This window comes from Glycine soja, chromosome 9, assembly GCF_004193775.1.
Source record: "Glycine soja cultivar W05 chromosome 9, ASM419377v2, whole genome shotgun sequence".
NCBI lineage: Eukaryota > Viridiplantae > Streptophyta > Magnoliopsida > Fabales > Fabaceae > Glycine > Glycine soja.
Genome location: NC_041010.1, coordinates 45,720,288 through 45,745,887, shown reverse-complemented (window position 1 = coordinate 45,745,887; position 25,600 = coordinate 45,720,288). Strand labels below are relative to the sequence as shown.

Below are 25,600 nucleotides of genomic sequence, written 5' to 3'. Positions count from 1 at the left end.
GACATATTTGATTAATCTCAAAAGAACGCTATTGCACATAATTATTTTACTTGAAAACCCAGTTTATAGAAATAAGATTAAGATTACTTTTGTAAGCTTTAATCCAAACATATATTATAAATCGTCATATATAGCTTATACAGTTTATACGCTGACAAGCTCTAATCATCAAGTCAAACTAATCCATTAAAAATTACAGATATTCTATATTTTATACGTTCTTACGGCTAAAGGAAAACCTTGATTCAGAGTTTGATGTGTTCTCATACAATACAACTAAAAAATTTAGGGATGCTCTTTATTGTGTCCAACTTCTCCATGTGATTTTCTTGAGACTCTTTCTTTGATCCAAAAATATACTCTTTCACAGTACTCTCAGCTGAAAGCAATCCCTTCTTAATCTGCAATTAAGGCGAAGGCGAATTATATATGTTGTTTTATTTTGTGCTTATCTTTCGCAAGTGTGGAAACATGATTAATTGTTTCTAAACTAACTAATCTATCAATTGTCCTCATCTCATGATTCTCATCCTTCTTTGTCACTCACTCATTTTCTTGCTTCTACCTTTCACTCTCATCCCAAACCAATCCCACCTTCACTAAAAACTAAAACCTCTTTTTCTCCTTCTTTCCTAACTCAAACTCAAAACCAAAACTCTCATTCCACAAATCTTGTTCCTTTTTCATCATCATCTTCAATAACCAACACCATAATAAGGATCCTACAAGCCATTCCTGATGACCATGTGAAAAAAACATGGGGTGCAGCAGAACCGAACCTTAACCACCATAAAATTGTCCTTGAAGATGTTTTTAAGGTAGTGACATAGTATTTGTGCGAAGAATATCACGGCCAAGCGTAGCCCCCTTTAAAGTGCGTCAAAAAAAAAAGTTGTACTTAAAATTAGATAATTAACTACTACCACTTCTCTGAATATAAAACATTTTTTAAAACTAATTCACATTCATTACAAAAATTAATTTATATTATTATTTTTTAAATTATCTTTAAAATTATTGGAACTTATCCCATTAAGATTGATCAACTACATCAGATCACAGAAGTCATTTAAAGGTAAAAATAAAAGAAAAAACCTCCCAACATCTCCCTATATTTCATAGAAAGATAAAAGAAAAACAAAATAAAACTAAAACAACAAACACTATGACAAGCAATTTGCAGAAAAACAAATTGCTTGGCCAAGTATTGTCTTATTTAAATATATACTATAGTTATATTGGCATGCATGCATGCATACACACACAAGAGAAATGCTTGCTTAGTTGTAGCGATCATGAGCTTTGGCAGTTTCTTGGGAGGTGCTGGTACATTTGTCATAGCATGTGTCAGTTTCATCGAAACATCGACACCGAGGAGGCCATATCCTCTGACAAATACACCCTTTGCAAGCTGAGTGGCAGTCTTCTGCCCAATCCGTACATTGGCATTTGGGAGGAATTGAGTTTGTGCAAAGACAGTTATCACAGCACGGTTCGGTGTTGGATTTGACATAGTTATCATCAGAATCACCCTCGATTTGTGGGAGCAGCTGAGTGATGAGGGAACTAGGGTTGAAGCCAGTAGCATCCACAGTAGTTGCTGTGAATCCTAACAAGAAAAGCACCAATCCCACCTTCTTCAACTCCATCTCTCTCACTTTCTCTTTCGGCGCTTTTGTTTTTCTTGTATATTTCTGGTGAAGAGGCAATAGCTTAGTAGTTCTATTTATAGGAGAGCTACAAATTATATATGTCTATGGGCATGCATGTGTGATGTACGGTTGATACATTCAATGTGATAATATTTTTCTGTTGATACATTCAATGTGATAATATTTTTCTTCTATATCCATTTTTTTTATTCAAAGGAAGAGTCAAACTTTGATATCAAGTTGTTATGTTTACACAAATTATTTAACTTTAAACAACATGGTTTAATTTTTTTTCACTTGATACATGATATAGAATTACTTATATAATTAATTGTTGTTGAACAACATTTATATCATAAATAATATTTTTTTTCAAGTATTACAAAACTTATAAAATCAACTTAACACTCAATATAGGAACTTAATCATTAGAGTGAATTTGTATAGTATTTAAACATATTTGAAATTGTAAGACTCATAAAAATAAGATAAATAACTCATTTAAATAATCATTCATTGTTGATGATGTTAGTTTGTTTAGATATGAAGAAAGGTATGAAAGATAGGTTTCTTTTGTCTTTTTAATTTATTTTTTTAATTGAAAAAAAATATAATATATTGATAATTGGGTATTAGCTATACCCGAGAAGCTTACAATAGTTAAATGGCACAAAGCCGTCATCCACAAAATATTCTCGTATCAAGATCTCTAATGACAGTGCATAAGTTGTTTACTTTAAAATAATGTTACTTGATTTTTTCACTAAAACAAATTATATGACGTTATTTATATAAATATTATTGCTCATATAAGCAATCATTATTTAACAAATTAATAACAAATAAAATATTTTTCAAACATTATAGGACGTTAAATTAAATTAATCACTCACTTCAATATAACCTTAACAACAGAGTGAATTTTCATATAATATTTAAATCTATATAAAATTATAAAACCCATAAAATTATAATAAGTAACTCGCCTAAATAATTATACATTCTAGATGCTATAACCGATTATATCTCATTCAATGGCATCAATAGCATTTATGGCAAATAAATACAAATAAATTCACCCACCATTACCAATCTCCATCCAAATCGCAACAGATGGACATTTTTTTTTTAATTTGATGATTTATGTAAATTTTCTTTTTCCTTTTTTCGTAATCAATAACATCTCATAGCGTTTACGGCTTCATCAAGATATATATTGAGGGTGGTTACCCCTACGGCCATACGACTCAAAGTTTCCAAGAGTCCCGACCTCATTGATTTGCCACTATGATTGATTTTAGGTGGTCGTAAATTTCGGTTGCTAATTCAAGTTTTTCTTGAAGTGCAAAATTTAAATATCTCATTTAAATTGGTTAAATAATTATCACTTAACGCATAAATCAATTGATATAAAATAATTTCAATTTAATTTATGATTTTAAATTTAAATTTGGACTATCCAACTATGTTAAATATATACTAGGGGAAAATAGTTAGGACACTTCTAGTAACAAGTTACATTTGTTAAGTAAATTAATATCATTGTAATTGTAAATACTAATAATTTAAAAATGACTTAAAAATAATTTTTTAATTCCTATAAAATTGAGTACGGTTAGTTTAGTCCTTCAAATATTTTGATTTGATTTTATTTTAATCCTTCAAAGCTATTTTTGTTTTGTTTTAGTTTCGACTGTCATCTAATACTATTAAATAATGACATGATTTGTACCCTATTAACTTGACATGTCACAAAAAATCTAACATAATAATTACGTGTAATTTTTTGGTAATTTGTATTTTTAATTTCTTCACCATTTAATCTGATGTGATAAACTACTTTTAACATATGAAAATTTAACAACACAATCTGTTATAAGAATTGCACGCGATTGTCCTGTCATAACATATGTGCATTTTGTGTGTTTATAATAAATAATTTTCAATTGTATTTTTTAAAAAAATTAAAATGAATTTTAAATTTATTGAATATTTATTTATTGATGAAATAATTTTGGAAAAGATATTTAGTATAAATAGTGTGAATTATATTAAATAGATATAGTTTTTAATTATTTTAAAGATGTAGATTTTAATTGATATAGATAAAGTGTGTGAATATTAACCTAATTGTGGCATAAATTGCTATTTTCTAGTATTGAGATTATGAAGAGGAGGAATCAGCCAATTGACTATTCTCATTAACAAAAAAAATTCCAACGTCCCACAAAACACATACAGATCGATCATAGGGTTGTTTTAGTTTTAATATTAATTGTTTTTATCTTAATAGTAGGATTCATTAGAGGAGAAAGAATTTGATTAATCCGAACTTCAATAGGAAAATAAGTAAAGTTTAGTTAGTAATTATTTTTTGTCAGTGATCGAACTCAAATAATACCCGAATAGTTTGATTTTAATTTTAATTATTTATGCTTAATCACTTAGTTAATTTAAATAGTAATATTGAGTTTATGATATACAGTTAGGTTAAATAGGGTACTAATAACAATTCTACCTAACTTGAATTACAAGATTATTTATTTCTATAAAAAATTATCATCTTTTTTATTTGTTTATATTCTTCCATTATAACTTACGCTTTCATGAGTATGCTCAACTTCTGTTTTTTCATTAATGTTTTATATAAATTTGATATAAAATATTCTCTCTCACACACATAGATAGATAGTACGTTAATATTAATTTTTTTACATAGTTAGGTTCAGGTCTATTTTGCTATATAATTATATAGTTAGATATAGATAAATGTAGAAGTAGATAGATTTAGGTAGCCACTTTCCTAACAATTAATTTAGATTTAATAATTAATATACAGTGAATGGGCCATTTGCTTTTAGCTGATGCTATGAGTGTAGCCTTTACTTGGGTTTGGCTTGGCTATCTACTCACAATAAAAAAATGGTTGCTTTAAAAAATATTTTTGTGGAAAATAAAAATTGAAATTAATGGTTTTACATGAATTTAAAACACTTTAGAATGATTTATTTAAAATATAAATAAACCATTCTTATATATAAAATTTAGGTTTATGACTATATTAATTAAAACGAATTAGTTTAACCACTTTTATTTGTATTGATGAATAAAGTATTTGTTTCTTATATATAAGATCCGATCTAATATTTTTAAGATATATAAATTTTCAAAAAATTCATAAATTTAATAATTAAATATTACGTTTATTAAATGTAATATTTAATAATATAGAAGAAAAATATTTATTATTTATAAATTGATATAAGTGCTATAATAATAGCACTAAATATTATATCATCACTTACCCTTAAATTTATATTATATATTCATCTGTTTTTTTTTTTTACAAAAATATACATTCATCTTAAAACAACTATTTATAATTTTATATAATAATAAGCCTCACAAAAAATATTAAGAGTCAACATATTCCACAATACATGAACTTTATAGCTTTGGGAAAAAAAAGTAAGAAAACAACTTGTAAAATTCTTTAATAATCTAAAAAAATACTAAAGAGAAACCATCATTAAAAAGAAAAATCTAACAAAACTAATATTAATTTAATCTTTAGGTTGATTTTTTAATTTTTTTATTAAGAATAAACAAAGATGTGTGAGCTATCTTAAAAAACAAAAGACAAAATCTACACATCACAAAACACATATTCGGCATCAGAAGGGTGTCTGTAATTATACGACTTCTATTCCTCTCTATAAGCTCTTGAGTGGCATTAGAGGATCCATATATCTTACATCTTAGAACATCCATTCCAAACTCAATACCATATATCTTGCATTAAACGATAATGACTTGAAATCAATTAGCAGTAAAAAATAAAAAACTTACATGACTGTCTGAGCCCGGGTTCGAACCGGGGACCTCTAGTGTGTGAGACTAGCGTGATAACCAACTACACCACCCAGACGTTGATGTTATAACTACTTTCATTATATTTATTCAAAGAATATAAAGTAAACTGAAAATTTTGAAAAAATATATTCATTTTATACTTTTCTTGCGCTCTCAAGTTTTTTTTTTTTTTTTTTATTGATCCCAAATATGCGAATGGTGGACAGGACGAAACTTATATGCATATAAAATATAGATATTTGATGTTGCTCTTCAATAAGAGTTAAAAATTTACATTGGTAAATTGTGTAACATATCTCGTATTATTTTGGGCTTAAAATTAATTTCCTCCAAATATGGATAGTCAAGTTCTTTCCACTAGAATAACATTTCAATGACTCTGGGAATATTTGTATTTGCGTTACATGTTAGAGCACGTTTAGTGTAATCCAAATAAATAACAATTCGTGTTCAACGTGTTTTTGAAAGCATAAGGACCCAAAACAAACCCAGAATTCATCATTTGTCTTCTCCCAAGACTTAGGAAGCAAGACTATACTGGTAGGTAATGTTATATGTATCATTTGTCCATAAAAAAAAAGTATATTTTTCTTACATTTGAATTGGCAATTCTGGTTGTATAGTGATTGATGAAGTAAAGCTATAACTTTTGAAATGAAGAGATGAGCCATGGTTGTTGCGGATGCCAGCAGAGATCAGGGCTCGTGGTGATGGAAGAGCCGACAGAGGCGTGAATCTTTGTAGGAGATGGTACAAACGCGACAACAAAAGGACCAATTTGTAAATTTTAAAACTAGTTAATTGTAAATAAATCTAACACATCAATTACTTGTCAATCACAATTTTGAACCGTTGATTAAAAATAAAGGTGCACTATATGATGGTGATATAGTGGTGCACCACCTATTGTATGGTTCACCCGATCATTCACTATAGAAGGAAAACAAAAGAAGACAAAACTAAAAAGAACACCACAAGTTTCAGTGCATTTTTAGCTATTCATAGATTAGATTTGATGGCTGACTTAGCAGAAATAACTTCCCTCATTACACCTTCTTGAACCACAGACACAAGATGCTGCAAGTTGTCAAATGCATAAATCTTATGAAAAAGTAGAACTAGGGAAAATAGGAGAAACTAATGCTGAAAAGAGATATTTCAGGTATACAGCTAAATTAAGCGCTTATTTGATAAAAATGTTTTTTCATATAAAAAATATATCATAAACTTAATTGTTTCAATAGGCTTCACAGTAAATTAACCCCTTAGTTACCTCTCCCTTCTGATTGAACATTTGGCCAGTGACATAGCCGCGGGCATTATTGGCAGTAGGACTAAAGATCTGTAGAACAAATTGGGCGTATTAAAAACTTTACATGATGAAAAACATAAAAATATAAAAAAGGAATTTTGGGGAAAAATATTTTTAATTTAGAAAAAACTAACTACTCAAATAGTTAACAATATTCAAAGAGTGCTTAACGAGCCACCAATTTATTGACTTATTAGCTGTTTGAGTAATTAATTGTTCCTAAAAAAAATATTTTTTCGCCAAGATTTTTGTTGTTTTAACTTTCCTATAATGAAACACTTTATGACACTTACCACAAATAGTATCCAATCATCAGCTCTTAAAGGTCTGTGAAACCACATGCTGAAATAAAACCAGCAAAGCATTAAACAAAAAGGAAGAGAGCAAATTCATAATCATAGCTTGAAAACTTGTTAGTAGAAGTCTCACATGTTATTATGTTACTACATAAATTACTCATAACATGACTAAGATACTTACGAGTGGTCCAGACTCACAGCACGAGCCTTCCTTCCCTTCCTACGGTTGGGGTTCAAACTCACTTGAAGGAAGATTAGATCTGATGTATATGCTACCACACACCTTCATCAACACAAACCAAATCCACTGATTGTTATATATAAAAGAGTTGATAAGCCCTTACTATTTAAGCTTTTGGATTGGTTGATCTTAATATGGTAGGTACTAAAGCCACTATGACCAAGCTAGTTCTTTCTTCCGACATAACTTTTCCAAAGACAGCACAAATTTTAACAAAACTAGAAGCTATTTATGGCAACAGGCTCCATGGAATGCAAGCATTAGCACATCAATAAAAGCCCTCCTAGCTCATGCATTTGCCAATTTCACAAAGCTACTCAGAACTGAACATATCCAACAGTAAATTAAATATAAGTTATGTACCTATGCAAGGCTTGATCATCTGAAAGTTTTCCCCTTGCTCTAAACCAGTATCTCAAACTGCATTCAAATTTTAATTAAGTTAAGATAATATGCAGCATTAAATTCCCAGACATTAAGGCTCTGTAGAAATGATTTACAAAGAAAGTAAGGCAAAGGATTGATGTATCTGGAACTGGAATGGTACACCAATCCTTTCCCTTCTCTCTCCAAATCTCTGTCAACAACCATAGCATAAAATACAAGTAAAAATGCAAGCACAAATTGGAAAAGTATCAAGCTAACCTAGGAGGAGATTTGGTCTGATTTGTTGAAATTTTAGGTTCACAGAACCGTATCTCTATGGGCCAGGGAATGAATTCAATTGTAGCAACCTTGTTCCGGTAAGTTCTGAAGCAGCAAATTTTTTCATTATAATATATGGCATAGAAAATCTTCATACAGATTTGTCAGGAGCTAAACTAAATAAAAACAAATAGAAAACTGTAACATCAAGCATGATATGATTGATAGTATATAATACCTTGGAAGACGAGGGTCAGTAAGACGTTGCTCCCGAAGCTCTTCCAACGATAAAAGCTGTAACAGAGAACAAAATGTAACAGTCTAAATTCATAACTATTTTTATGGATATAAGCTAGTCACTTGCCGTATCTGGAGCAGGGACTGATGGGATAGACACTTCCTGGTGGTGAAACCCTACTTCTTCCTTCTGTAAAATTTACAATAATAACAAAGTTAAATGTGCTCTGGAATTTAGAGCAGAATTTCTTGACAAGAGCTAGGGCATATATGAAAGAACATATGTCGATTGAAATGAAAACGGCTTAAAGACTATGTTACGTGTTATATTTCGTAATCATGAAAAACTAATACTAGAAAAAGGGAAACATATCATAGATTCATTATTCTTCCAATTATATTGCTGATGCTGGATTGCATCTCATTTACTAATTGATAATATTGCATAAGTTACCTACTCATAACCGTACTAAAACCTATCTGACCATAACCCAAGTAAATTAAAAAGCATTTCATACCAAAATTATAGAAGGTATCCCACTTTTGCACCTGGGTTTTACTATAAATTTGATACTAATTTTATTGTATCAATGACAGGGATGTCATGTTATATAGTTGCACAATCCTGGAGGCTGGATGGTCCCCAGTCCTCCAAATGGCAATTCATCTTGTCATTCCTTACAGTACTAGTCTGAAATGTTAAACTAAAGATAACTGCATGTGATTAATGCCAAAATTTCCCCTTATTATAGACTATATACGTATGAAATTGAGAGAAAGCATAACTTGGCCAGATTCACAGTTAAATACACAGAAAAAATTACTGAAATTTTATCTTATTCCAAGTCAAGAAGAATGAGGAATTGGGGATTACATGAAATGAAGCCAACAAAGTGAATATGACATTTCCCTTTTGAATTGCATCCACTTTCCTTGTAGCAAAACTCTTCCCATCACGGAGACGCTTAACTTGATATATAATGGGTACTGGAAAACAAAAGTTTACAATGATTATAATATATTGTTAGCTAACAAACAAATGAATTAGCAGTAAATAATCCCTAATTTCTTCACTCTATTGCATTCTTTTCCCAGTTGAGTCTATCTGATTTTTTCTTCTTAGAAGATAGAAACTTTATTAGAAGACTATAGAAAGTCGAGGATTTAGAGCTTGCAATTGTTGAGAAACAAAACAAACATGATATGATTGATAGTATATAATACCCAACCAAAACAAACATGCCCACTAGTAAAGAGAAACTGGTGACGAAAAACAAGAAGTAGGATTTGTCAAGAAGGTCATTAGACTGCCATCTATTAAAAAAACTGCAACCATTTATTTACAAATGTAAATTATAAATAAAATAGAAGAAAAGGTTTTTCTACAAAACAATATAGCAGCTGGACCAAGAAAAGAAAATGAATCTTTCAAATAAGGAAAAATGGAGGAAAGAACCAGAAAAGGTTACATCAGAGTATTGTCAATGAAGTTCAGATTAAGCACACTTACTGTTAAAATCCCCCACAAGAAGAAAATAGACATGCAAGCTATGAACAACTTTACGACAATCAACAGATTTTGATGCTGCAGCCAGTGCCTGTATATTAACACTTTATCTTGTTAGAAATCATTGCCAAGATAGTGCCACTGACATGAGTAGCATACTGTACTACGAAGATAAAGTAGTTTTTTCATACCTGTCCAACTATTTGTCCACCAAATACCTTCCCAAATGTTGGAGCATCTGGAGGAGTGATTCCTCGGAAGATGTCTACCTTCCAAAGATAAAGAACAGAATGATATAAGGATGAAATATACAAAATATAGCCTGATACTACTTAACATCAAAGATAAACCAGCACAATCACATCTGACTAGTTTCTTTTTTCCTTATCTATCTATTATAGTATATAATATATAAGGGTACCTCTATAGGGTCCAAATGCAATATATGCTCCACAAGTGAGCATGTATCATGAGATTTTTCTGCACTCCAAATAGACTTTGGCTGCAGCAATGCTGAGTGCTCATGGGGCAGCACCAAGCATGATAGCTGTCACAGCAAACAAAAGCAGTTGCTATAGGATTAACAATACAAGTTTGTTTGCATATCGTGTCATGAGAACTGAGAAGAGGGAACCAAATATTTTCTTAATTTGCTTGAGTGATAATTCCTCCAAGCAGAGTGGACTTATTTGTATTGAAGAGTATTACAAACATAATAAATGCCAAAACAATTTACAAGAGAACAATTAAGATACCACTACTTACTATGATGCATTAAACCTAGCTATAAAAAGTCCCTGGGAAACTTGGAAAAATAAAAATATTAAAATTCTTATCTTCTGAAAGATTTAATTACTCGTTGGGTTCCTATAGTTACAAAATTTTTCCCAGTTAGTCCCTATACTTAAAAACATCCCCTTTCAGTTCCTACACATATCATTTTAATTCCTATAGGTCCCTATGGTTACATTAAAAACAGTATGTGTAAGGACTAAACGGGGATGTTTTTAAGTATAAAGACTAAAAGGAAAAGTTTTTGTAACTTCAGATAGGGATCAAATGAGTAATTAAATCCTCCTAAAATATTCCTATTTCCAACATATGTTGACATGGAAAGCAGTAGGAAAATAAGCCAAAAGGCACCTTTGTCAAAGCTACAACATCAGCATGGTGAACTTCATTTGATAAACCTGCAAGTTGGTAGTTCACATTAGTCTTCTGTAATTATAGTTATATAGCAATTTAAAGTAATATCTCTCATGTCTTAAATGTAACAAGTAGCCAAGATACATGTCAAACCTGATCTAGAGAAGAAAAACATGTCAAAGGGAGTCAAAGAACCACAAGAAGATGGTGATGGGGGGAAACAGGGATGGATCTGACCAAAGACATCAAAAGAATACTAATCGTGGTGATTAAAGACTATGAACTCTCAAGGGTGCTAATAAGGCAGAACACGCAAAACTTGGTGACTAGGATGTCCCTACTTTGGTGGAATTGAGATCTGATAACTATTTGATTTGTGGAAACAGTGGTGGGTTGATTTAATGAGAGACAGAACACAATTATAAATCTGAGATGGCAGCAAGAAAAGGAAATATAAAAGAAAGTGACATTGGTGGAAGAAAATTATGATTTTGGAGGAATTTGTAACAGCTAGCAAGAAAAGAATCATGGAGACAATAATGTCATCACAATGGTGTTCCAAAATTGTAAGGAACTCAGCAATGGAATAGTTACAGGATAGGTCACGTAATATAGTATCACTTTGATACTATGTCATGAACCAAATATTCCAAAGGCTTATGTGATCAAGTGAACACACAAATGGTTTTATATTGGTAACACGCCCCTCTGAAGCCAAAGCTCATTAAGCTTGAAACATGAAGAATGCACAGGCCCAGCTAACCTTATCCACACAATCTTTTTTTTCAAGGAATGGAAGTGACAAGGATAGAACTCTTGATCACTCAGTCATAACTGGTCCAATACCATGTTGAAATTAAATGGTTTAGGTAGAGAAGGAGGAAAAGGGGAAAAGAGATAATATTCTTGCATATAAGGATGTGTTAAAATACAAATCACTAAACCGCATTTGTACTATTACTACTGAACTCTTAATCCTAATTAAATAAGTAAAGATACCATAATCTGGAAACCACTTCTAAGATACTCTAAAATAGTCTAAGATTACAATAAAAATATTATGAGATATTTTCCAGAAATTCTAACAAACATAATTAAGAATAACCAAATCATGATCCTATGACCTAAGAAGCCTATACCTTTTAGGGTGAAAGCAAAACGCTTAAACTATAAACATAAGTCTTGAAGCATAGCTACAAAAGAATGCAGTTTATTACCAAAACCAAAATAGTCAAATCTTTTCAATTGAAACTCTGGATGATTATCATCGTCAGCATTAACAGAGCCAACAACCTCAGCCTGCAAGTCAGAAAGCTGAACATTCAGCACAAAACTGAAATTTCAAAGAACAATAAAATCTACAGATCTGCATCTACATCACTCCAACTGATCCAATGACTCTTTTCTTAGACAACTTTCAATTCTGAAATATGACATGAAAAATAAGCATACCTCTCCCTCCCAGATGAAGTAAAGACCATCCCCACGTTCTCCCTCACGAACAACATACTCTCCCGGCTCTACACAATAATCCATCATCCAAGAATTGAAAACATTAATGCATATATTAATTTCATCCTTCCATAAATGAAACATCTCTTCCAATTGATTGTCAAGATTCTGGATAACTGGAAATCTTCTAAAATACTCCAATTATCCAAAAATAATAACAATAACAGTAAGAGGAAGGCTAGTAGGAACACACTCTTTCTAACACTCTATCGATTGAAATTTATTGAAACTACAAAATCAGGATATGATATGAGCCCCACAAAATTTTGTAATTTTCAATAAATTTCAACCAATCAGAGAGAAGATGTTGGAAAGAATGTGACTTAGAGTGTGCTTCTAGCATTTCTCATAAAGATAATAATAAAGCTACTATTATTTGAACAAAGTTTGAACATTTTTCCACTTAATTCATGACACAAAATCCAATTCAATAGCAAACAAGGTCAAAATTTAAAAATCCAAACTTAATTACCATAGTGTTTGAGAATCACAAGCTCAGATATCTTCCTTACAGACGAGCCAGGAAGCCTCTGTAGCAGAGGAACGTTCCCGAGGAACTCAAACACTGCAACAACAAGATCAAACAGAGAAAACCAAACCAAAAAATTAAACTGAAAATAAATAAAAGTAAAATTAAAATTTCTAAGTTCCCGATCCTCTCCCGTTTGGTTGGCAGAGAAATCGATGGATAACGAAATGAAAATAGCAAAGTTTTGTTTTCAGCAGATTTAAATTTTCTAAGCATCCAAACAGAAAATATTTCTCACCATCTTCCTTGGCCATTTCACTGATTGAACGGTTTCAAGCACTGTAATAATATGCGCATATACACTGATTGAACGGTTTAGTGATGATGATGATTCATCAAGAGTGGAAGAAACGGGTTCTATCTGGTGTGGAGCAGTGTACAGTCAAAGCGTAGAGCCGAGGAAGTTGCACCAATAGAAACTCTCGGTTTGGAAAGTTGACTTCGATACATGTGTCTCTGTTCATACACTGCAATTATTAGTTTCGGTTTCGCACCTTTTTTTTCCTTTCTTTCTTTCCCTTTTTAAATTTGGAAAAGTGATTAAAGACACTTTTTTCATGATATAACCGAAAAAAATGTGACTAAATTGGGACATATCAGAGAAATCACAAATGTAATAAAACATCTATTAAGAAAATTAATGTCTTAAATAATAAATCTCAATTTTCTTGACTGATACTATAGTAGTTAAAAAAAAGGAAGAGAGTAACTAAGAGCAACCGAAATAATTAAATAAAAGTTGTTATAAGTAATTTGATGTAAATAATAAGTATCACTTAATAAAATAAAACTATAATTATTTAATATGATTTACCTTGGAAGTGAAAGGGACCGATGGGATAGACACTGCCTGGTGGTGAAACCCTACTTCTTCCTTCTATAGAATTACAATAGTAACAAAGTTAGATGTGCTCCGGAATTTTGAGCAGAATTCCTTGACCAGAGCTAGGGGATATGTGGTAAAACTGTAAAAGTACATATGACAATCAAAATGAAAACATCAAAAAGACCATGTTACACTTACATCAAACATGTTATATTTTGTAATCTTTACAATCTAATACTAGAAGAAAAGAAAAAAAAACTTATCATAGATTCAATTATATTCCAATTATATTGCCAATGCTAAATTGCACCTCATTTGCTAATTGTTGATATTGCATCAATGTACCTACTCCTAGCAGTACTAAAACCTATCTAACCAAAACCCAAGTAAATATAAATGCCTTTCATACCAAAATCATAGAAGCTATCCCATTTTTATTATCAATTTGATAGTTTTATTGTATCAATGACACGGATGTCTTGCACAATCCCTGATGGTCCTCAGTCCTCCAAATGACAATTCATCTTTTAATTCCTTACAGTACTACTCCGAAATGTTAAACTAAAGATAACTGCATGTGATTAATCCTAAAATTGTCCTTATTATAGACTATATATTCAATTAAGAATGATAACCAAATATATGTGTAAAATCAAGAGAAAGGATAACTTAGCCAGATTGACAGCTTAAAAAAACTGAAATTTTATCGTATTCCAAGTAAGGAATTGAGGTTACCTGAAATGAAGCCAGCAAAGTGAATATCACATTTCCCTTTTGAATTGCATCTACTTTTCTTCTAGCAAAATTCTTCCCATCGCGGAGACGATAAACTTGATATATAATGGGTACTGGAAAACAATGCGAATTATAAATAAAATAGAAGAAAAGGTTCTTCTACAAAACAATGTAGCAGGTGAACAAAGAATAGAAAATGAATCTTTTAAGTAAGGAAAAATGGTAGAAAGAAACAGAGAAGGGAGTTAAATCAGAGTATTGTCAATGGGGTTCAGATTAAGCACACTTACTGTTAAAATCCCCCACAAGAAGAAAATAGGCATGCAAGCTATAAACAACTTTAAGACAATCAACAGATTTTGATGCTGCAGCCAGTGCCTGTAGAATGTATATTACACATTATCATGTAAGCAATCATTGCCTAGAAAGTGCTACTGACATGAGAACATGCTGTGCTATGAAGACAACTTAGTTTTTCTTACCTGTCCAACTATTTGTCCACCAAATACCTTCCCAAATTTTGGAACATCGGGAGGAGTGATTCCTCGGAAGATATCTACCTTCCAAAGAGAAGGAACAGAATGATATATGGGTGAACTATACAAAATATAGCAAGATACTACTTAACATCGTTTTAACTGTGGTCTGCAACCACAATTGCAGCTGCAACGTAAAGGTTTTTCAACTGACCGCAACTTTCGGCAGTGTTTGCAATGAAACCACAGGCAATTTACTTAATGTCAAAGATAAACCAAGACAACCATATAAGACATAGTTAACAATTTTTTTCCCCTTATTATAAGACTTTATTTCATCTCTCTTCTTTAATAAAATATTCTGAATTATCTCTTGCTCTCTCTTATGGAGATTGAAGAAGATGAAAAGATTCTCAATAAAGTTAAGGATAAATTTGAAAAAATATTATAATTATAGAAAATTTTAATGCTAATAATTAAATTAACTAACTTTCTTAACAAACATAAATTAATTAATTATGTCTTATAATTAGAGACGAGAGAGTATAATATATGGGTACCTCTATAGGTTTCAAATGCAATATATGTTCCACTGATGAGCATGTATCAGGTGCTATTTCTGCACTCCAGATAGACTTTGGCTGCAGCAATGTTGAGTGCTCATGGGGCAGCACCAAGCATGATAGTTGTCAAAGAAAACAAAAACAGTTGCTATAGGATTAAAAAAACAAGTTTGTTTACGTATCATGTTGACATTGGAAAACAGTAGGAAAAGAAACCAAAAGGCGACTTTGTCAAAGCTACGACATCAGCTTGGTGAACATCATTTGGTAAACCTACAAGTTGCGAATTCATATTATTAGTCTTCTGTAATTATAGTTATATAGCAATTCAAAGTAATATGTCTCATGTCTTTAATATAACAAGAAAACTCCAGACAAAAAGTTTATTCACAAAAATATCAAATAAGATCTATATGCTTTTTACAGCAGTCAAACCTTATTTGTGTGATTACAAAATTTAAAACTAATTGTTGTATTTTCAATGCAGAATAGTATTGAAATTATAGGGTTTAGCTCATAGGTTGGGATGGAGGAAGAGAGAAAGGAGACTTTTTAATAATATTCTTTGTATATGTGTTAAATTACAAAACACTAAAACTTATTTATATATAATAAATAGGATAAGAATGAAGTCTGAATTAGAAGTATGATACCAAGACCAAAAATTTGGTTTTAGTAACAAAGTTCATTCTCATGTAAATCAAAATTTTCTATGCCATGTTGAATAATGAAGTTTATTAATTACCAAAACTAAAATAGTCATATCTTTTCAAGTGGAACTCCGGATGATTTTCTTCATCGGCACTAACAGAGCCAACAACCTCAGCCTGCAAGCCAGGAAACTAAACATTCAACACAACTGAAATTTTGAAGAACTTTTGTAGACAACTTTCAATTCTGAAACATAACATGAAAATTGAAAAAATGAGCAATACTTGGGCTTGATGCGTGAACAACAAATGGTAAGCCGATGTGGGACTTGGGTATCAAAATATGAGATTGGACCTAACTCAACCCCAACAGCTAACACAAGAGAAGGCTGCTCCTCATTTATATATTTTAATTTGGCTTTTAGGGGATGTAGGACTTGGGTATCAAAATCCAAATTTGATTACCATAGTGTTTGAGAATCACAAGTTCGGATATCTTCTGCACAGACGAGCCAGGTAGCCTCCGTAGCAGAGGAACGTTCCCGAGGAACACGAACACTGCAAGAACATCAAATAGAGAAAACCAAATCATAGTAATACAATTTTGATAATTGCGATTTTGATCCCTCAAGCAAGTTTCAGTTGCATTGCATGATGATGTTGCAGCTGACATATTATCACATGTGACTTGACTTAATTACATTTTTCTAATCTGCTATTGTAATTGTGAGGGATCAAAAGTGTACAATTAAGCCATATTAACATATATGCCCATACCTCATCATCTTCATTAAGTATCACATTAAGAAAATCTGTTAAATAATTAAAAAAAAGATCAATGGAGGAATCAAAATCGCACAATCGTGATACTCCGGACAAAAATGCAACTAAAAAAGAGAAGTGCAAAGTGTGTTGTGTTGTTATTTTCTTTTCTGCAAATTTTCTCAGCATCCAACAGCAAATTTTCTCGGTGAGGCTCACTCACCTTCTTCCTTGGTCATTACACTGATTGAAAAGTTTCTAACTTATTATATTACTATTACTAAGTACTAACTGATGAAGAACCAAAGGAACGGATCCTATTACTAAGTATAGTATAGTCATTAACTAGTTGGCTTTGGATACTGCTTCAACCAGTGTGTTCATAAACTATTATAAGCGGGGCAATTGTTAGTTTCAGTTTGGCACTTTTTTGTCTCTTTTTTTTTTTTATAAAAAAATGGATTAAACACGTAAAAGACACTTATTTAAGCTTTAATTGTGTTTAAACTTTAAATTGAGATTAAATCAGTATGAGATATATCAAGTCTAAAGTTTTCTAGTAGTGATAAATAAGAACTTTAAATCGATAAAATTGAGTTTGCATCATTTATGAAAAGTTGATAAATTTCCATCACTTTGACATGGATGAATTTTTTTTTTTTTAAATTTCATTTTTATGACATTTTTAAATTGATTATTTTTTTATATATCATTCTATTGTTTATAATTGAAAATAATGTTTACTAGGGACTAAATCTTCTAATTGATATTTTGGCAAAAGAAAAAAATTTGAAATTCATTAGTTTTTTTTATCTTTCTCAAAATATTTCTTTTTTAGTCAAAAGTGAAAAACAATTTTGGAATATATATATATATATATATATATATATATATATATATATATATATATATATATATATATATATATATATAGACGGTCATAGCCACTTGAATAATATTTACTTTTTTACTTTTAATCTTAATTATTTAAATTTATAATGACCTATATTGTAATTTTTATTTCTCACAATAGAATGTGTGTTTTTTTTTTAAGGCAAATAATCTAGAATTATTAATATATAAAATAGGGTATACATCAAATAATCTAGAATGAGTTTTCATTTGATAAGTTCCTTAAATAAGTAATATGTAAATATATGTTTTTAATACTATAATATGTTTAAAAATTAATATAAAATTATAAGAAAAGCAAATTAATTTTTTTAAAATTAATATACCAAGATTATATTATATATTTTATAAATAAAAAGATGTAATAAATATTTAACAAACGGCAATTAATTTATATATCTTCTATTTTTATTTTGAAAATCATTTTAAAATTACTTTTTAAATATCAGAAAAGTCATTTTTCAAATCAATTAAAATCGATTTAAAGCACAGTTTATCTCACATTCTATATCTCTCATCAATATATAATTTTATCTCATCTAACTTGTCAACATGATGAAACTCAAAATTCTGGCATGCAACCGGGTAGCCTTTGTGAAAGACTGAAAGATGCAGCTCCTTACATGTGACAACTACACAAATCTCTCACTGTGAAACTGAAAAAGAGTTGCATGAAACTGACTTAAGCTGCTCCTCATATGTATGAGTTATGCTATAAGATTAGCAAAATTGTGGCGCCATCTGCTCCATTTAATTGATCATGAATGACGGCGGCAACTTAGTTTATCATAGTTTGCTATACAGATGTAAAGTTGCAAGTGCAATTAATTGTACAGATTACTGTACATTGGCTAATACAGAAGGTCAATGAGTTGCACATGTGTGGATAAAATATACATTCGGGTTCTTATGTGAGTTGTTTGATCCCAAAAAAAAGGGGGTAAAGAACAAAAGCTTATCTATCCTAGTCAAACTACTCAACTAACAAATATGTGCCGCAGCAAATAACAATTCTATTTCTCCTATTCTGTAACAGAATACCCCCAACCAATTTGTCGGGACTTATAAATACAAATTCAACAAGACTCTGTTTCCCACCGGTTATACCTGTAGATCAAGAACAGCTTCCCCTGCAATGAGAAATGACACATTCATCAACCCTAATATAATCAACATCCCACAAGATAGCAACAACTTTTGCAGGTACTTAAAGTTTCAGTGTTTTTCTCTCCAACAGAAGTACACCTCTGATAACTGGTATTAAAACTCGTTTCATGTTCAATCATTTATAAAATGATTCCAATCAGATAAAAGTCTCATGCTAGGTGGATCAATGAACACCATCAGTGGGAGCGAATAATGAAATTCAGAGTTCAATATGATGATATTAGTACAGTTACTGAACTATGCCTCTGAAAAAAATTGGGTCTTCAGGGTTTTTGCTGATTACCCTACTGAGTGTGAGACTGTGGAGTAGAAAGGTTCAAAATGACGTGAGCATTCATTCAATCAAGGCCAGATAAAGGGATAATTTTCTTTCCTTAATAGGTTCAAAATGAAGTGAGCATTCATTCAATCAACTTACCATGCATTCTCTTGACAAATCGTTCAAACTCTACAAAGTTTTGTTGTTCCATAAGAAGTGGACTAAGCCTCAGGTAAGTAAAGGATGAAAAGAGCCTTCCATCTGGATCATTCATGGGCTTGGCATTATCCAAAACCTTGTTATAGCCAACTCTGTTTAGGCAAGGAAATCCATTCTGACCGGTAACTGGTAGGTCAACATCCCACCCGGCATTCAACAACTGTAATACACAATCAGCCAATCATGACACCAACCAGATAACAACATAAAGTTTGGCAAGGATTAGATACTTACTTGCCAGACTATTCCCTCAGGATCTGCAAATGTCTCTGGAAAGCCCTCATGTTGTTGGTTAAATGTGTGCAAGTCAACACAAGGAATGTTTAAGCTGACTCCAATTGTCTTTAACATTGTCATAATTGCAGCATAACCATCACGATTGCATGGGTTATAATACCCAGCAGTTAATTCAGCAGCATGACTTGCAGTCTTGTACCACCAATAAATACCCGATAACTGTATAGAAATTAAAATATATCAAACAGACTGTACATGGCCAAAATACACATGCACCCACAAAAGCAAAATGATATACCAACAAATGGAACACTTATAGTAAAAAAGGATAAGCATTAAAGTAGTATTAAGTTTATGGAAAGGTTTTCTTTCTTTTCTTCGCATTTATTGGGGCTTGGTGCAGAATATACTATTTTTTTTGGTGGTTGTACTTGTGGGTGAAAGTGTATTACTAATGAGTATCTGTCATTCTGAAGAACTCAAGTCAAATCTTTTACATTAAGGGAAGTAATTTTCAGGAACAAATCACACATTATATAAGGATTGGAGGGTTTTTTTTTTGAAGACTTTTATTCCGGAAGAATATTTTCTAGAAATGGATACGACCACAATACATACAGCATTAATTTAATAAAAATGATTTTTTTTCTTGTAATTTGTGTCTTTTTTTGTTAAGACTTTTTTCAAGAAAGCAATATTTTTCAGAGATATATTGAGCTGAAAACAAGTTCTAAAAAATGATGCTTGAAAGCATTGAAAATTAACACCACATATATAAGACAAGGACTGCATCAATTATGCCATTCCTTATGTTGCAAGACAAAATCATCAGTTTCTGATGCAGAAAAGAATCAAAGTTTTCTTCAAGATTAAAGAACAAAATTTTCTTCAAATTACGCTTGTCTTTTTTATTAACTTACCTTTGCAGCAATGCAAGATCCCTCAAAAGCTAATTTTGCCAGAGAAAGTACCCGGTTTCCATGATCAACTAAAACCTGAGAGTACCAGCTAAGAAAAAACCTGCCATAGAAGCCATCATAATCACCCCCATCACAAAAGAAACCTGTTTCATGTGGCTGAGAATTATAGGTACCAGCATTATCTGGCCCTCTAGCCCAAATAGAATGGCCCCTTACTTCTGCTGCTTTCCTAAGACTTTTCAACATATACTGATCATAGCACTGTACACAAAGTGGGAGCATGATGAGCGAAGTGATTAAAAAGAGATCTAAGGCATAAAGATATCAAAAACAGTCAACAATAAGTGAAGAAGATAAGACAGCAAGAAGGATACACAGGTTATGGTGTACAGACAAAGATTCTATGTGGAATCAAAATTTAACATTCACCTCCTAAAACAAACTAAAAGTTGAACACATATATCAATAGAGGTTAAATGAAGACCCTTATCCTAAAACAAATTGTCAAGGAAAAACATGTGGCAAAAAAAAATGGCAAATAGCACAGCTAAACAAAACAAATTTCTTTTGAGCTACGAAAAGTCTATGTATAAGGGAAATTTTCATTTCAACTTTTTTTGCTCAACAGAATATACATTTGCTTGCTTAAAAGAATATATGGAAATAAATACATTTCAGACAAGGAAGCATTTGTAATAGAAAACAGAATCTGAAAAGTGACAGACAGATAACTATGATACACTTGATTACCTGGAATTCACCAACACCAGGATATCTCCAACCATGCTTTACAGGACAAGATGGGTATCTTAACTCTCCACATGGACCCAGTCCAATTTCAATCATGGAGATAAACCCATCCTCAAAGTATTCATCAAACTCTACCCGGAAACTTCTCATGAAATCAAAGTAAACCTACAAAGTACAACATGCTTAATTTATCAGCACACATAAAATGGAAACTCTGTCTCCAATCCTGTCCCCAAAAAGCATCAAATATATAATTCAAATGATTTTCTTGGAAGAAAAATGATTTAAAACTAAGTAACTAACACTGGTATTGTTGCCATTGCTATTATCATGTCATCATTACCTCCACAGCAGTACGGCCTCTTAAAACTCGTTCCTTATCTATTCCCCAAGAAAGACATTCAGGGTTGTGTCTTCCCTCTTTATCAGTGAAAAAAATGTCAGGATTGCTCCGACCAATTTCAGCAACCCAATGCGGTAGTGGAATACAAACATCATCGCCAAAATTGCCTCCACATTCATGAAATGAAATTACAACCTGGTCAAGTGTCAACAGGACAAGTCACCATCTGAGGCATATTGAATCAGCAAGAGAGCAACTCACAATGATTAAACTTATGATAGTCACCTGCAGCTTAAGCTTAAGCTCTCGCACCATTTGAAAGAGTCTCTTGTAACCATTCCAATTATACTCTTGTGGAGCATGTGCCTCCACTATTCCCCACCAACAGTCTACCATAACACCATCAACATGTACTGATTTCAACACCCTTAGCTGCTTTAGTAGACCATCGGGATCAACAAGCTCACATTTAATATTGATCACCCCCAACTGTCAAAAATATAGACAGAATTAGATTCATATTTACAGATAATTTCCTTAAGAAAATTAGAGTTTTTCCTTTGTTATACTAAGAATACCCATATATATTAAGTAGAACTACTCATTACAAGCATAACTTCAATAAAATAAGATTAAAATAATAGCTTACCGATAGCATCACATAAACTGGAACATATGGGGTACCAGCCAAATCACGCTCTGGTAATCTGGGGGGCAAGTCAGCAATCTGCAACGAAGAAGAAGGTATAAAACAAGGCCAAGAGATTTAACTTCCAAAGGCACCATACTGAAATAATTATTTGCCTTGGGGTCCTTTCAAGTTTTCATAATGATAGGAACTGACTTTTACTGACAAAAAACAATGAGGTTAGCTCTTTCAAGACCAGAAAATGTATAAAATAATAGATAAATCAAGAGTTCTTCGTATGCACTGAACCTCTACCCTAAACCCTTTCCTCTTAATTCATGCCTACAATGCACTATCTAGTATCTAGCATTCCCTCATTCCAATTCCTGTCAGATGAATTCCCACCCTACATTATTCCTAGCCAGCTCAGCAAACAGTTATGCTCCAAACTTAATAAATTCTCCCTTTATTTCCCATTCTGTACTCCTCCTGTGTTGCGTACTTAGGTGTTTATTCTTTTACTTACCATTCATTTCCTTGTAACATGCTGTGTTTCTATACATGCAGGAATAGTGAACTAGATACTAATATAACAATGAATAACCGCATAGACCCAAGTTCAAGCCATCAGCGTCACTAGTCACCACATTGGAAGAAACTTAATTCTAGAAAAAAATCAATATGTTGACCAAATAGCTTCATTAAATACCTGCTTATTATCGGCATTATCCATTGAACCAGCAATCAGTATCACTAGTCACCACATTGGAAGAAACTTAATTCTAGAAAAGAAATCAATATGTTGACCGAATAGCTTCATTAAATACCTGCTTATCATCAGCATTATCCATTGAACCAGCAATCAGAGGACGATTGTCTCTTTGTGCTTCTCCATCCCCCACCATAGATGTTTGAGACCGGGAACTTGAGGATAGATCATAAGGAGACGGAGTAGGCATAAAAACACCTTTTGTTTGACATGCATTATACTCTAAAGGGCTCCTATAGCCAGAAGCAACTCCCCTGAGAGAAGCAGATGGAGTCTGTTGTGAAGCCGCAAGGGAAGATGATGAAGTGACAATTGTAGAATTACCACCAGCTGGCTTTTGACCCTGTAAGGTTGAGAAGAAAAGGTTCCAATGTGGGAGTTTTTCTGAGAATTGTCAGAACTCAAATATGCAGATGCACAACTATAATAAGACATTTAAATATGACGAAACCAAGAACCCAACTACACAACAAGTACCAAGAGTTAATGTCTACATTATAGATAAAATAAAATATATTTTTTCAGCAAGAGAGCCTTCCAAAACAAATGTTGATAAGGAATTTTCAAAGTGTAACTGCAGGGGTAACAAAAAAACAAAATGATCAGGCCATAGTCCTCCTAGTCATGGGGAAACCACATATAATGCCTGCAGATGCAGACCAAAAGTCACAAAATTCAACGAAAGATTAGTTTCACAAGCAGAAAATTTTAACTTACATCTTGACAGATAAATTACCTGAGATCTTGATGGGAAAGTAGAACCATCTGGAAGAACCACCCATCCAGCTTCCCTTGCTAGAGCAGCAATGACATCATTTATGTCAGCCCTAACTCTTAGATTGTAGTTGCCATGCCTGCGAAGCCCTGCCAAGATCCTTGCAGTGATGGCCCTCCGGCGCCTTTCTCTTAGCTTTGTTCTCTCTTTCTCTTCTAGCGGCCTAGATCTTCGAGTACCTCCACCCGGGGTGCCTACTTGCTCTTGAAACTGCTGGTGCTGCTGAAACCTGTTGTCACCAGTGGCAGTTCCTATCCCATTCCCATCATCAATCTCTACCATCCCTGATACTGAAGCATTCCCCTGTTCACCTCCATTTTCCTCATAATCATCATCCTCATCATCCTCATCTTTCACATCCATTCCCATTTCTTCATCATCCTCACTGGTTCCAACAAGCCTCTGCATATCAGTTGCCATAATCCCAAGTCTGAACCCTCAATCCTTAAATTCAATTAAAAACTACTGATCCTGTTGATTGCCAGTGCCATCAAAATTTATGAACGGCCTCCATCTCAAACCAAAAACACCATGTCCTCAGGAATTTCACAAGCTGCACAAAACAAAAGAAATAGTCAACACACACAACAACACCAGTTGACAATTTTCTCTTCCCCTAAATAATTTTAAGCCTTCATAGGCAATAATTACACCAAAAAACTTAAAACCAAAAAACTCAAGCCACCACAGTTTCCTCTTCCCCTAAATTATTTTAAGCCATCATTTTTGTTTGTTCCCCACTGGTGTTCTCCATCTGAGACAATGCAGTATCAGATGCTAAATATGACAACTTTCCTATCGAGGATTCGAAACTTAATTCGTCACATTGGGAAGAACTAGCCCCTTATGTAGTTATGTTAAATCCAATATTTTAAACCATCATTTCAATCATTTAAAATAAATAGTTAAATGCATAAATAAATCTAGAACCAATACATAACGAAAAGCACGTAGCTACACCTAACTCAGCAAGCCTACAACAAAGAAAAAAAATCATAAAAACTGCGTTAAGCCACGAGTTCACAGCACAGTTACCTTCCAGATCGAAAACACGTTGTAAATGACGAATTCTCCGGCAGATCCCTCTTCTCCTCGACGGAATCTTCAGAGCTCCGTCAGGAACAGCAATTCCCGGCGACCGGCGCGGAGATCCGGCGTGATCGATGGCGAAGGGGAGGAATCCGGCAGGATCGAGATCAGGAAACGGAAGTGCGGACCGGAAAGTGTCCGGCGTGCGAGCGTGCGAGCGAGTGAAGCATGCGAGATGCGTCTCACGAGGTTGGTTCTCGCTCGTGTCGTGTGTGCGGAGACGAGCGTGTTTGGGAACTTGGCACGAACGAGGCGTGCGTGCCAACTTTTAAGCGAGTGCCAAATAAAAAACACTACACTTTATGAGTGGCTAACACGTGCAATGTATGTTTTGGTTTTGTCATTATTAACGGTTTTTTTTTTTTAAACTAGGAGGTTAGGTTATTCACACTTTTGTTGTGAATTGTGATAGTAATTAGTTATTAAACCAATTTTTAAATAAAATACTTTTTAAACTAATTTTATTGTTTATCAAACTAATTTCAAGTCATTTATTAAAATTATTATAAATAAATTGGATTTGATTTAAAGTTATACATGCATAAGAATATATGAGGATAATTTTCT

At 32.4% G+C, this 25,600-nt stretch overlaps 4 protein-coding genes and 1 non-coding gene across 6 annotated transcripts; all 5 read right to left on the bottom strand.

The window, feature by feature from the left end:
- Positions 1-1,005: 1,005 nt before the first annotated feature.
- LOC114425572 (Bowman-Birk type proteinase inhibitor-like) lies at positions 1,006-1,693 on the bottom strand. The gene has a single exon (XM_028392516.1). The coding sequence runs from the start codon at positions 1,647-1,649 to the stop codon at positions 1,281-1,283; it is 369 nt and encodes a 122-aa protein (XP_028248317.1). The 5' UTR covers positions 1,650-1,693; the 3' UTR covers positions 1,006-1,280.
- A 3,813-nt stretch (positions 1,694-5,506) lies between these two features.
- Positions 5,507-5,580, bottom strand: TRNAV-CAC. The gene has a single exon. It is a non-coding gene; the product is annotated as a tRNA-Val (tRNA).
- Positions 5,581-5,949: 369 nt separating this feature from the next.
- Positions 5,950-13,349, bottom strand: LOC114425229 (acyl-CoA thioesterase 2-like). Its single transcript, XM_028392058.1, has 17 exons — positions 13,192-13,349; positions 12,897-12,989; positions 12,365-12,432; positions 12,130-12,211; positions 10,910-10,956; positions 10,188-10,313; positions 9,958-10,035; positions 9,770-9,857; positions 9,134-9,246; positions 8,387-8,449; positions 8,261-8,316; positions 8,023-8,127; positions 7,741-7,797; positions 7,318-7,419; positions 7,131-7,179; positions 6,799-6,867; positions 5,950-6,602 (listed from the first exon to the last, which is right to left on the bottom strand). The coding sequence occupies exons 1-17, from the start codon at positions 13,205-13,207 to the stop codon at positions 6,525-6,527; spliced, it is 1,290 nt and encodes a 429-aa protein (XP_028247859.1). The 5' UTR covers positions 13,208-13,349; the 3' UTR covers positions 5,950-6,524.
- Positions 13,325-15,821, bottom strand: LOC114425230 (acyl-coenzyme A thioesterase 8-like). The gene is made up of 6 exons (XM_028392059.1): positions 15,551-15,821; positions 14,997-15,070; positions 14,805-14,892; positions 14,515-14,627; positions 13,768-13,918; positions 13,325-13,409 (listed from the first exon to the last, which is right to left on the bottom strand). The coding sequence occupies exons 1-5, from the start codon at positions 15,591-15,593 to the stop codon at positions 13,856-13,858; spliced, it is 381 nt and encodes a 126-aa protein (XP_028247860.1). The 5' UTR covers positions 15,594-15,821; the 3' UTR covers positions 13,325-13,409; positions 13,768-13,855.
- Positions 15,822-18,597: 2,776 nt separating this feature from the next.
- On the bottom strand, positions 18,598-25,294 carry LOC114425228 (beta-amylase 7-like). Of its 2 annotated transcripts, XM_028392057.1 has the most exons (11): positions 24,980-25,294; positions 23,906-24,497; positions 23,228-23,512; positions 22,422-22,499; positions 22,058-22,261; positions 21,773-21,967; positions 21,430-21,594; positions 20,680-20,940; positions 19,757-19,978; positions 19,463-19,682; positions 18,979-19,007 (listed from the first exon to the last, which is right to left on the bottom strand). In XM_028392057.1, exons 2-11 carry the CDS (start codon positions 24,362-24,364, stop codon positions 18,979-18,981), a joined length of 2,118 nt encoding a protein of 705 aa, XP_028247858.1. In that variant the 5' UTR covers positions 24,365-24,497; positions 24,980-25,294. The 2 variants fall into 2 exon arrangements, with proteins under 2 accessions (XP_028247857.1, XP_028247858.1); XM_028392056.1 differs by lacking the exon at positions 24,980-25,294 and having other exon boundaries at positions 18,598-19,007; positions 23,906-24,364.
- Positions 25,295-25,600: the final 306 nt, after the last annotated feature.